Source organism: Neoarius graeffei, chromosome 19, assembly GCF_027579695.1.
Source record: "Neoarius graeffei isolate fNeoGra1 chromosome 19, fNeoGra1.pri, whole genome shotgun sequence".
Lineage (NCBI taxonomy): Eukaryota > Metazoa > Chordata > Actinopteri > Siluriformes > Ariidae > Neoarius > Neoarius graeffei.
Window position 1 is genome coordinate 34,316,988 of NC_083587.1, and position 12,944 is coordinate 34,329,931.

Here is a 12,944-nt window from a genome sequence, read left to right on the forward strand (position 1 = left end):
TTAAATTGAACACTTTAGTTTGTTGGTACACTCATCCACTGATGTGCCAATTTAAATTTCTATATACAAAACCTCATCTCATCTCATTATCTCTAGCCGCTTTATCCTGTTCTACAGGGTCGCAGGCAAGCTGGAGCCTATCCCAGCTGACTACGGGCGAAAGGCAGGGTACACCCTGGACAAGTCGCCAGGTCATCACAGGGCTGACACATAGACACAGACAACCATTCACACTCGCATTCACACCTATGGTCAATTTAGAGTCACCAGTTAACCTAACCTGCATGTCTTTGGACTGTGGGGGAAACCGGAGCACCCGGAGGAAACCCACGCGGACACGGGGAGAACATGCAAACTCCGCACAGAAAGGCCCTCGCCGGCCACAGGGCTCAAACCTGGACCTTCTTGCTGTGAGGCGACAGTGCCAACCACTACACCACCATGCCACCCCTATACAAAACCTAACCGGTGAATAAAGAGTTTCTCATTCTGATGTACCATAACCAACCTTCAAAATGAATTATTTAAAAGAAGAAGCCTTCATCACACGTACATCAAACACAGTGAAATTCCTCCTCTGCATTTAACCCATCTGAACCACTGAACATGAGCATGCACACATGAGTGAGCAATGAGCACACACACGTACCCAGAGCAGTGGACAGCTATATATGCTACAGCGCCTGGGGAACAGTTGGGGTTAGGTGCCTTGCTCTAGGGCACTTCAGCCATGATACAGAGGGAGGGGAAACTGCTGTTTATTCACTCAACTCCCTTCACGTTTTTTCCTGCCAGTCCCAGGAATTGAACTGCCGACCCTTTGGGCTCAAGGCTGCTTCTCAAACTGATATTCAGCTATCAGTTCAGCTATTCAGTCAAACTGCTGTTTATTTCTTGCAGCATAGGCAGTCCTACACTTATTTAATTTATCTCTAACATAGTTTCTGATATCTAAATTCCATGGCAGGGCAAATCCAATGACTTTAGGTTCCTTTCAGGTGTCAGAAATTTCTTTCCAGGAAAGAAGAAAATTGTTTTCAACATATTAGACAACAAAGACACTTCAGCCTTGAGCTAAGGATGGATGAGCCATAAAACAGTGTATGTGGTGTACAGTTACAAATTTTGACCTTGTTCTTTGTGCTGTTGTGTGTAAATGTCTTGGAGAACAGGAGGGGTGGAGAGTCTGCACCTCCATTCGTAGGCCATCATGAAGATGAGTGCAAATAATAAAGCTATGGGACAATCTATCCTTCATCATTAACCAGCAGCTCTGCCCATGGTGCCACACACTGCCATGAAGATGGACTGCCATTATTTCTTTGCACACTCCCTTTCTTGACACACTGGATGGTGGTTTGAATTTGACTCATGGCTAGGTGTGTGGACACAGTGAATCCGTCAATAGGCTAATAGTGTGTGAGTGTACATGGACCCCAGGTTAATAGAGCAAAACACCCAAATAAAAGTAAATCAGATTTATTAATGACACTGATTATACAATATTTGACATGCTGTGTATTTCTATGGAGTGCAATGATGGTTGGTATGACTAGCAACTAAATGCTCTGTAAGCCAATTTACATAATAAAAACAATCCAAAATGTTAATGAGCAACAGTATTTTTGATTACTTTACATTAGTCTTATCCATTTGTTGGCTTATATATCATATCATATTACATTATGGGTCATTCCATGCCAAATCAACAAATATCTGACAAATTTATGCTCGACCATCTCAGATTTCAATGAAATTTGGAGGGCTCAGAGATACTATTAAAAGGAGTTAATCCCCAAAACTTGAGCTTCCTATCACCAATAGTTTCAGAGATACAGGCATTTGAATTTTTCGATTTTTTTGTTTTTTGCTCAAAACATACATATTTCAAAGTGCAATATAATCTTTATTATGCAAGATAGAAACCTAAAATTTTGCACAGAGAGACTCAATGTCTTGTACTACAAGCTTCATAAGATAAAGCATAAGACATAAGATAAACTAACATACAACAGAAATTCTAAGTTAAATACACTCTCTCAGTATTGTATCTCTCAGAGAGTGTATTTAACTTAGAATTTCTGTTGTATGTTAGTTTATGGCAGTCAGAATCTTTCTTTAGTCCAATTCCTATAGAACAGGGAGGAAGTTCAGCCATTTCTAGATGTCTAAGAACAAACTCATTTATACTGATCTCAAATTGAAAGCAACTGCAATTAAATTCCCGAGTCAACTATTCAAAATATCCAATCCTTGCAAAGAAACACATTCAGTTAATAACATTGGTAAATTTTCTCAGTGCTCTGTATTACAATGTATTTAATATAATCCAAGCAATATAATGTTATCTGAACAAGTATGCAGTTTACAGACTCTAAAACTATAAGATATGAGCCACCTGTTCTGGTATCAAAGGTCACCTATTGTGCTGTGTTGATATTGATAAGGCTGGCTGTTGACTGATACACAATAGCTGGTCATTGATTGCTAATGTTACACAGTCTTAGATTAAAATCAATTTACAAATAATTAATACTGAGCATTAATTGAAAATTTATTTAAAATTGAGGAAGAAACATGTCTCCTAACCTACTTGAGCCTTATTGAAGCATTTATTAACCCTCAAATATCAGTTATATGAAAATATATAAAAAATTCGAATTTGGTGAAAATGGATTTTTTAAACCCCTGTAGTTTAAAAATACTTGAGAGACACAGAACAAGAATTTGGAAATATAAAATATGGGTCTTGGGGATTACTGAAAAAAATGTACAAGTTCCTAACTGCTATCCCACATTGGATTTTTTGCTACTGAAAATGGCATGTTTTAGAAATCGGCGAATTTCAAAACCCTATTACAGACAAACTAGGAATAGTGGAGACTTGGTAAAACTGAAATTGGTAGATATTTCTGTGTAGATTTGAATAACATTCTTAGTTTAAGCATTACTGCCACAAGCAAGCTTCCAGAATGAGTTAAAAATGCAAAAAATGCAAATTTGTCTTTTTAATTTCCTTGTTAAAATCACCATCTAATATACAATGACCACTGAAATTCTAAGTTGAAGCTTGTAGTACGAGACATTGAGTCTCTCTGTGCAAAATTTTAGGTTTCTATCTTGCATAATAAAGATTATATTGCACTTTGAAATATGTATGTTTTGAGCAAAAAAAATCGAAAAATTCAAATGCCTGTATCTCTGAAACTATTGGTGATAGGAAGCTCAAGTTTTGGGGATTAACTTCTTTTAATAGTATCTCTGAGCCCTCCAAATTTCATTGAAATCTGAGATGATCGAGCATAACCTCTTGTTGATTTGGCATGGAATAACCCTTATATATCATATCATTTGTTTGACATTTACTCAGATACCCAGATTTTATGATTGAGAATAGCTAAAGCCAGGCCGCAAAACCTCGGAAAGTCTCTACAAGCTATCATCTCAGACACTGTGACTGAAACTTTCAGCCTTAAAAGCAGACCATCACCTCTCTGAGTCTTATCTGAGACTAAATAAAATACAAAAGTGCATTAAAATTATTATTAAATTTCAGATACACATGGTTTCTTGATGAACCTGTTGCTTGAGAGCTCAGAAAAGTTTTACGTTTACCGTGCAGATTTAACAAGACTTTAAGTAAAACTAAAGTTAAAAAAAAAAAGAAGGCAGGCCTTTTTTGCATTGACTCCAGCTCCCAACAGGAAGCTATTACAGATGTGAAATCCTTTAAGATACATCCAGCACATTCAATTCAGTTTTTCTAAAGCAGTATGAGCATGGATTTTCCATTTTGTCATTAGCTCAAGTCAAGCATTGTTTTCAAATAACAGGGCTGACCTCCAAAATGATACGTTCCTCCAGTCTTAATGTGAATGACTGTATTGGTCCTCACAGCCGAGGATTCATCTCCATCTATTGTCAGCATGGCAAAGTTCTCTTTGGCCAAGAAGCGAACATCATGCCATTCTCCATCATTCAGCTCTAAACCTGTAATTATAAAAACATACAGAGACAAGAGAAGGAATATTACATGTTTGACTTAAACTGGCTAAAGATCTACAGTATTGCAGAGATGACCTGAATATGAGACAAAATCCTATGACTACGCAAGACCATATTTAAGTAAGAATAAATGGAGAGGGATTATTTACTGAAGACATTTCTGAGAAGAAATGAAGACATTTCTGAACGTTTCTGAATATCATTTATTACTGTCATAACCATGCTAGACATGGAAGAAGGCCACTAATGCAAAAACGCTTAATCAAAGCAAATACACAAATGCAGGTAAAGAGAATGAGAGCAAGCAAACAAGAATAAGTAAATTTACAACACAAACACATTAACCAGACTGGGATAAAGCAAGAGTAGAAACAGACAAGCAAGACTTTGCACTGAAGTGAAAGTGGTGGGCGTTGAAATAGTCCCTGTTTAATGAGATCATTAGCGCTCAAGGGAGTAGAGTCTGTTAAGGGTGAGATGCTCCATGTACATTAGTGACACTTGTCAGGTAGCTATTTCAAAATGCATAATATCAGAATAGGGTGGTACGGTAGTGTAGTGGTTAACACTGCTGCCTCACAGCAAGAAGGTTCTAGGTTTGAGCCCAGTGGTTGATGGGGGCCTTTCTGTGTGGAGTTTGAATGTTCTCCCCGTGTCTGCATGGGTTTCCTCCAGGTGCTCTGGTTTCCCCCACAGTCCAAAGACATGCAGGTTAGGCTAATTGGTGGCTCTAAATTGACCTTAGGTGTGAATTGGTTGTCTCTATGTGTCAGCCCTGCAATGATCTGGTGACTTGTCCAGGGTGCAGAGGTCTGCGCGGGTCAGATTTTTCAGTCCCACTCCCGCCTGCGCCTGCATTGTGCAGTCCCGCTCCCGCCCGTGCCCGCAAAGAATTATGATTTTTCAGTCCCGCTCCCGCCCGCGCCCGCAAAGAATTATGATTTTCAGTCCCGCTCACGCCTGCCATATTTTGTCCCGCTCCCGCCCGCAAATCCCGCATGATGCAGGCGTTCGCGTTATTTCTCAGGAAAGTTCTTGTCTTGATACAGCGTGATGGTGCCCCGCCCCCTACTTTGAGTGGATTTGAGCATAAATATCTACAGCTCACGTTCACGTTTGTTATTATTTACCTTGTTTCTGAATTCGGAATGTTGAAATGGCAGCATGTAGACCTCATCTCATCTCATTATCTCTAGCAGCTTTATCCTTCTACAGGGTCGCAGGCAAGCTGGAGCCTATCCCAGCTGACTACAGGCGAAAGGCGGGGTACACCCTGGACAAGTCTCCAGGTCATCACAGGGCTGACACATACAACCATTCACACTCACACCTACGGTCAATTTAGAGTCACCAGTTAACCTAACCTGCATGTCTTTGGACTGTGGGGGAAACCGGAGCACCCGGAGGAAACCCACGCGGACACGGGGAGAACATGCAAACTCCACACAGAAAGGCCCTCGCCGGCCCCGGGGCTCGAACCCAGGACCTTCTTGCTGTGAGGCGACAGCGCTAACCACTACACCACCGTGCCGCCCCGCATGTAGACCTAATAATAATAATTATTTAAGTAGGCTAATCATTTAAGTATGCGCTCTCCCGTGGTGCGTCTCCTATGAATAATTAGTGTGAAAGGAGAGATGGATCGCACTCTTGAACTTATTCTTTTAGTTACATTTCTTTTCAGTTGTTTTTAGCAGCAGAAGGAGACAAACGTTTCGGCTGTTGCCTTCGTCAGTGTCTCCAATAATAATAATAATCTCATCTCATCTCATTATCTCTAGCCGCTTTATCCTTCTACAGGGTCGCAGGCAAGCTGGAGCCTATCCCAGCTGACTACGGGCGAAAGGCGGGGTACACCCTGGACAAGTTACCAGGTCATCACAGGGCTGACACATAGACACAGACAACCATTCACACTCACATTCACACCTACGGTCAATTTAGAGTCACCAGTTAACCTAACCTGCATGTCTTTGGACTGTGGGGGAAACCGGAGCACCCGGAGGAAACCCACGCAGACACGGGGTTATTATATATATATTATATTTTATATAATATATATATATATATATATTATATATATATTATATATTATATTATATATTATATATATATATAATTATTATTAATTCACTATCAGCATTTACTATATTGTGTATCTTTGTTAGAAAAATTATCAATAGACACATTCACACAATGGTTGTCTGTGTCTATGTGTCAGCCCTGTGATGACCTGGCGACTTGTCCAGGGTGTACCCCACCTTTCGCCCGTAGTCAGCTGGGATAGGCTCCAGCTTGCCTGCGACCCTGTAGAACAGGATAAAGCGGCTACATTCACACAATAGATCACACACACATTGGATATAGGACCACACGCATTGTACATAATGTAATCTGAGATAATCACAGCTTTATTCCAGCATAGATCTATCAGTTGTCTCTGATAGCCATACACTCAGCTCAGACAACAAAAAGCCATTAAATGGGTCAATATGAAGATGAGCAACAAAATGCAAAACACTCTGAATGCCAGTCACAATCAAGAGCTTGTCTGAAAAACACGAAGCTTAGGTTGCCAGCCTCTATAACTATAGTCGCTGTTTTTGATGGCCATAGTCGATAAATCACAGAACTGTGTTATTTACTTCTGAGTCATTGCAAAGTCAAAGCCATCAGAACAAAAATAATAACCCTGTTTGATGAAATACTAGGATGTAACAATGTCATATAGTATTGTACTGATTGATATGATGCCATCAGTTCAATACATCTGCATATTGAAAAATAAATTAAACAGACTGTATAATAAAGTATATTATTCATCATAAAATACAGCTTACAGTATATTACATGAGGTGTCATAAAAATGTAAGCTTAATTAAGCTCACACTTGTGGCTTCCACTTTATTGCAAGGTTAAAAAAAAAGAAAAACTCACATACTTCTCAGCATGCTGTGTTTCATGAGCTAATACACTAGCATGTTAGTGTACTCGCTTGAGGAGACCCCCCCCCAAAAAAAAAAAACAGCAATGGCTTAGTCAGCACCAAATCTTTAAGCTCTGAAGTAAAGGAGTACTTTTGCTTCCTGATAAGTTAAGAGCGAGGTGTGGATTGAAATATTACAATGTGCTAAATCCGCCAAATACGTATACAATACAGCAATGCTAATACTATAAACACAACCACGCGTATGCAATAACATCATCCTTCTGTGTCGGCCTCTACAACTAGACAAAATATGAAGCAACACAATCAAATGTACATACAAACAGACCTGCACATGCACGGCAAATGCTCTTCTTCATTCAGGCGGACTTTCTCTCTAATTTAAACTAGTTAAAACATCAATATGGTGGTTGGGAAGTTCATATTCAGTAGAGAACCCAGGATTAAAAAATAAATCTAGGGTTACAAAGAGCTATGAAAGCACTACTAACTAACAGTAGATTAGGAAAAGCCCCACGCTTCAGACATCCACCAACCCTCTTGTCAGGTTAATGTTGTTAAATTCTAATGCACAGCTTTAATTTTGTTATGTGCTTCTAAGAGTCTGAATGGATGGATTGCACAAACACATTTGAATTATTGTACTTTTATAGCGGAGCCCCATACTTAAGAGAATATGGTAATGCATCAACCTGATTTTTGATGGCTTGACCGTACAACGTCTATCCGTACGTACGATGAACGACGAATGTGTACCACCACAGGGAAACTGAATGTAAGTGCAAAGCAATGTATCTCATAAATACTTGACCACCAGACAATGCAATATGTATCTTTATTTACATAAGGTAGATGGGTTTTTATCCAGCAGTTATTTTTAATTTGTTTTTTTAAATAACATGGGATTATTTACTAACATTTTACAGAAAATATTCATGACAGTTTCATATAAACCGAGTTAAAACGGTTTTATTAGTCCTCTAGCTTATTGGACAATTGACAATTTCCGTCATGTAAGGGTGATAGATGGATCTAAGTGCAGGAAGAGTTTTATTGAAGGCACGCTAGCAAACAGATCCAAAACAGAGACAAAGTCAGAGTCAAAAAACAGGCAGTAGTGGAGCGAGGCACAGATAGGATATCAGAGGTAATACAATGCTCGAAGTCCAAAAACATAAACAGGGTCAAATCCAGAAAACCGATACAAAATACAAGGTTTTCACAATGTCTGTGTTACTGAGAGTCCTTATATGTATGTGCTGTGAGCTCTTATCAGGAACAGGTGCATGCTAATTAGTCCTAATGGCATGCGTGCACTTTGCAATCTGTGGCTGTGTGCTCCGAGCTCCAATGCGCGTGGACGTGAGAGATGTAACCAGACAACTGATTCTCTAGCACTGCTTGACTGGTCCCACCACCTCTCAGGGTACAAGGAAGGCATGCATCAGGCTCTTCTCTGCTCTGGCTCCTAGATGACGGAAAGAACATCACCTAGATGTCTGAACAGCTGAGTCACTGGCTATCTTCAAATGTTGACTACAGACCTACTTCTTCATTAAGTACTTAAATTAAAAATAAATAAAAAAATAAACACAAAATCCCTTGCCTTGTGTTTTTTTCATGCCAAACTTGAGACTGTTGATAGTACTCTTGGTACCTGACCGAGTCAACCAATATGAGAAAATATTATATGGACACAAGTGTTTTACTGGGGAAGTCTTTAGCACCTACAGTTTACTGGGAATTACACAACTCTTATTTTTCATACGAGCTACATCCGGGACATGGAAAACCAAAACCGTGATATACATCTGTCACTCGTGAGGGAATCAATGAATTGTCTTGATAAATTTGGGTATTTGGAGTATGTGCATGTGCCTATATAAAAAAAGAAAATCACACATTGGCTCGAAGATATGAATTTTATCTTCTCGTGTTGAAAAACTCACATTTTTCATACAAAATACATTGTGGATTGAGTGACTTATTTTCCAATCTTTCACTTCGATGATGTCACTCTGAGTGTTTTCATGCTGAACTGATGCGTGTTGTCAAAATGGTGAACCAGTTCAAAATTAAAATTCTTTTGATTAACTTTTTTTTTCTCGTGTTGAAAGATATATCACTCGTTCGCTATGCTCACTTGTGATATATACATTCACCACTCAAAGATAAACTTCATATCTTCACACTACCGTGTAATATCCCATATGTTTGTAATATCCTCTATGATAAAGAGTTGAAACCACCTCTTAAAACTGCTTTGGATATGGGCATCTGCCAAATGCCATAAATGTAAATAAAATAATACTAGGCACAATACTACAGTTGAGAAATATATCTGATATTTGTGGTAGTCAGTGACATTATTCAGTCTTTCATTGTCTCGATCCACCTATCTGTCCAAGTCTGTCTTTTGTGATCCATGACAGTGTTACAGCTATCAAAGGCTGTTCTCTGAAGTGAGGAAAAAAAAATTGACAGCTTTTGAGCAGAAGAATTTGTGAGTAGAGATTATAGTCTGCTGAAAGTCCATTCTAAAAGAAATGAATGATTATGTGCTTCATTCCAAGAGCAAAGAGCACAAAGGTTATGAGAATGAAATGTGATTTCTGTGTGATATTGGGACTGGGTTTATGTACAATGAGCAAGCATTAGCAATCGCTCATATATAAATGCTTAAAAAATAAAATAAAAAACAGCAATATTGTTCTCCATGCTGAGAGCTGAAGTAATAACCTATGGTAATCTGGAGGTTCAAACTCTTAGTTTTTCCTGGCCTCTCATAGAAAATTGAAAATATAGAAAAAAATGAGGCAAACTACTGAGCCTCCAGGATCACAGTGCAGCACAATACAACGGAGATACTGTCATGCTTTTGTATGCGCAAGCCTGGCGCAGCTCAAGCCACTGCTCTTGTCCATGCATACGGAGTGCACTGTGCATGCCCTTGGGACCAATTCATCATGGGATTCACCTGTTGCTGCTTTGAGCGCAATCAGCGCGCTCATAAAAGGACGCTGGCAACATAGTGAGGGCATGAAGTATTATCACTATTGTCACGTTAATGGATTCCGTCTCACATTTGTTTCTAGCGCTGGTTTATGACCCTAGTTTCTGTTTCATTTGTAACTCTGAACCTTGCCGAATGATTTTGGATATAGCACACCTGTATAATAAACACCTTTCTGCACTTACATCCATCTACTGCTGCATGCCTGACAAATACATTGTACCTATTAGTGCAAAGAGTACAAGTGTAGCACAGAACATACAGTAAGGCAATATGAGATTGTAACAGCTTTGTGGGAGTGGTCAGTAAGGAACTGGAAACAGGCACTGTAATTCAATGTATGCTGCTCTTTATTAGTACTTTTCAGTGATTTTTAGTACTTTGTAGACACACACCAGGGTGACATAGCTCTCTCTCTCTCTCTCTCATTCCTGGCTGTCTGGAAGACACACAGAGACACAGGTTAATAGACAGCCAATAATTAGAGACAGGTGCACCTCATGTTACCGACTGGTTCAACCTGACTCCTTGCCATTCACAGCAGATACTTAACCATGCCCCCGCTACTACATACCCCCACTGCCCGATACAGGCTGGGGAGCTGTCCAGCCTGCAGCTGACCCCCAGCAGGAGAGGTAATCCACCACCACCATCTGTGCCCCTGGCCTGTGGACCACCTTGAACTAAAAGGGCTGAAGGGCCAGATACCAATGAGTGATATGCACGTTGGCATCCTTCATGGGGTGGAGCCACTGGAGTGGGGCATGGTCGGAACAGAGGGTGCATGGCCATCCTAGCAGGTAGTACCAGAGAGTGAGGACCGCCCACTTGATGGCCAGACACTCCTTCTCTATCGTGCTGTACTTTGACTCTCGCATGGAGAGCTTGCGGCTGATGTACAGCACTGGAAGCTCCTCCCCCTTCACCACCTGGGACAAAATGGCTCCCAGTCCACTGTCCGACATGTCGGTCTGTGAAACAAAAGGGAGAGAAAAGTCAGGGGAATGCAACAGTGGGCCCCCACACAAAACCACCTTTACCTGAGTAAAAGCCTGTTCGCATGGCTCTGTCCACTGGACCAGCGCCCCCTTACTAGTGGGGTCAGTCAGCAGGCTGGGGACATCAGAAAAGTTAGGCATGAAACACCTATAATAGCCAGTCAGCCCCAGGAACTGCCTCACCCCTTTTTTGGTTTTAGGTCTTGGGCAGGCTGCAATCACTGCAGTCTTATCGATTTGGGGACACACCTGCCCATGATCCAAGTGGAAGTCCAGATACCGTACTTCCGCCTGTTCAACTGCACACCTTTTCAGGTTTGCGTTGAGCCCGGTGTGCCTCAGTGACCTCAGGACCACCCTGAGATGTCGTAAATGCCGCTCTCAATCATGACTATAGATGATTATGTCATCTAGATAGGCCGCCACATATGCATTGCAGGGACAGAGAATTTGGTCCATGAGATGCTGAAACGTTGCTGGTGCCCCAAACAACCTGGAAGGAAGGGTGACAAATTGGTGTAAACCAAATGGTGTGGAAAAGGCCATTTTCTCGCAGGATAATGGAGTCCAGGGGATCTGCCAATATCCCTTTGTTAAATCCAGTGTCAAGTAAAAGTGAGCCACGCCTAACCGATCAAACAGTTTATCAATTTGAGGCATCGGATGTGTGTCAAATTTAGACACTACGTTGACTTTTCTATCTTTCACACAGAACCGGACTGACCCATCGGTCTTGGGAACCAAGACCATCAGGCTGCTCCAGTCGCTGTGTGACTTCTCAATTATCCCCATTGTAAGCATAGCCTGGAGTTCGTCCCGAACCACATTTTTCTTATGCTCAGGGAGCTGATACGGGCAGCTGCACACCATCACCCCTCGGGGAATTTCAATGTGCTGTTCTATGAGGTCAGTGCAACCAGGGAGGAGCAAGAACACATTGCAGAATTCCTCCCGCAACCTAATCACCTGTGCTCTCTGGGATGGTGAGAGGTGGTCTCCATAGGAGACCGGGGTGAATTGGGCAGCACTTTTTAGACTTACCTCCCAGCTCTGCCCTCTCCAGAACTACCGTCACCAGAGCCTCCTCTCACCATGGTTTCAGGAGATTGAGGTGGTAAATTTGACATGTATTGCCTCTATTTGGACATTTGACCTCATAGTTGACCTCCCCAATTCGCTGTGTGACCTCAAAGAGCCCTTGCCACTTGGTGAGTAATTTTGAGCTTGAGGTGGGCAGTAAAATGAGGACTTTATCTTCCATGCCCCTCTGTTGTACAGGTGAGACTGGCGTTCTTGGGCCTGTAGCAAATTCTTTTGGGTTATGTGACTCAGTGTGTGGAGTTTTGCTCTCAGGTCAAGAATATAATTAATTTTATTTCTGCTTTGAGAAGTCCCCTCCTCCCAATTTTCTCTAATGATGTCTAAGACATCATGGGACTTGTGCCCATACAGCAATTCCAACGGGGAAAACCTGGTGGAGGCTTGCGGGATCTTGCGCAGTGCAAATAACAGAGGGTCTAGCCACCTGTCCCAGTTTTTAGCGTCCCCATGAACAAACTTATGAATAATGTTTTTGAGTGCTTGGTTAAATCATTCGACCAGCCTGTCTGTTTCCGGATGATAAATACTAGTACAAATCAATTTAATCACCAATAATTCATATAATTTGTGCAGTGTGCATGACAAATGTAGTGCCTTGGTCAGTCAGGATTTCTTTTGGAATCCTGACTTAAGAGATAACACAGAAGAGTGCCTCTGCAAGATTACATGCAGAGATATTGCAAAGAGGCACTGCTTCCAGATACTGCGTTGCATAATCCACTATGACTAATACAAAACGATACCTGTGTGCAGATCTTTCTAATGGCCCAATGAAAGCCATGCCAATTCTTTAGAAGGGGATCTCAGTTAATGGTAATGGGCACAATGGCGCTTTTAACCCTTTGGTGACTGACCCCTTGAAAATGGTTCCTCCAGGAAC

General features: G+C 41.1%; 1 protein-coding gene across 1 annotated transcript in view; it reads right to left on the reverse strand.

Annotated features, from left to right (window-relative positions):
* The window catches only part of LOC132867605 (contactin-associated protein-like 2), a 386,791-nt gene that overhangs the window by 274,448 nt on the left and 99,399 nt on the right, over positions 1-12,944 (reverse strand). Inside the window, exon 9 of the mRNA XM_060900588.1 lies at positions 3,841-3,990. Coding sequence (XP_060756571.1) covers positions 3,841-3,990 — 150 coding nt within the window. The remainder of the gene's footprint in view (positions 1-3,840; positions 3,991-12,944) is intronic.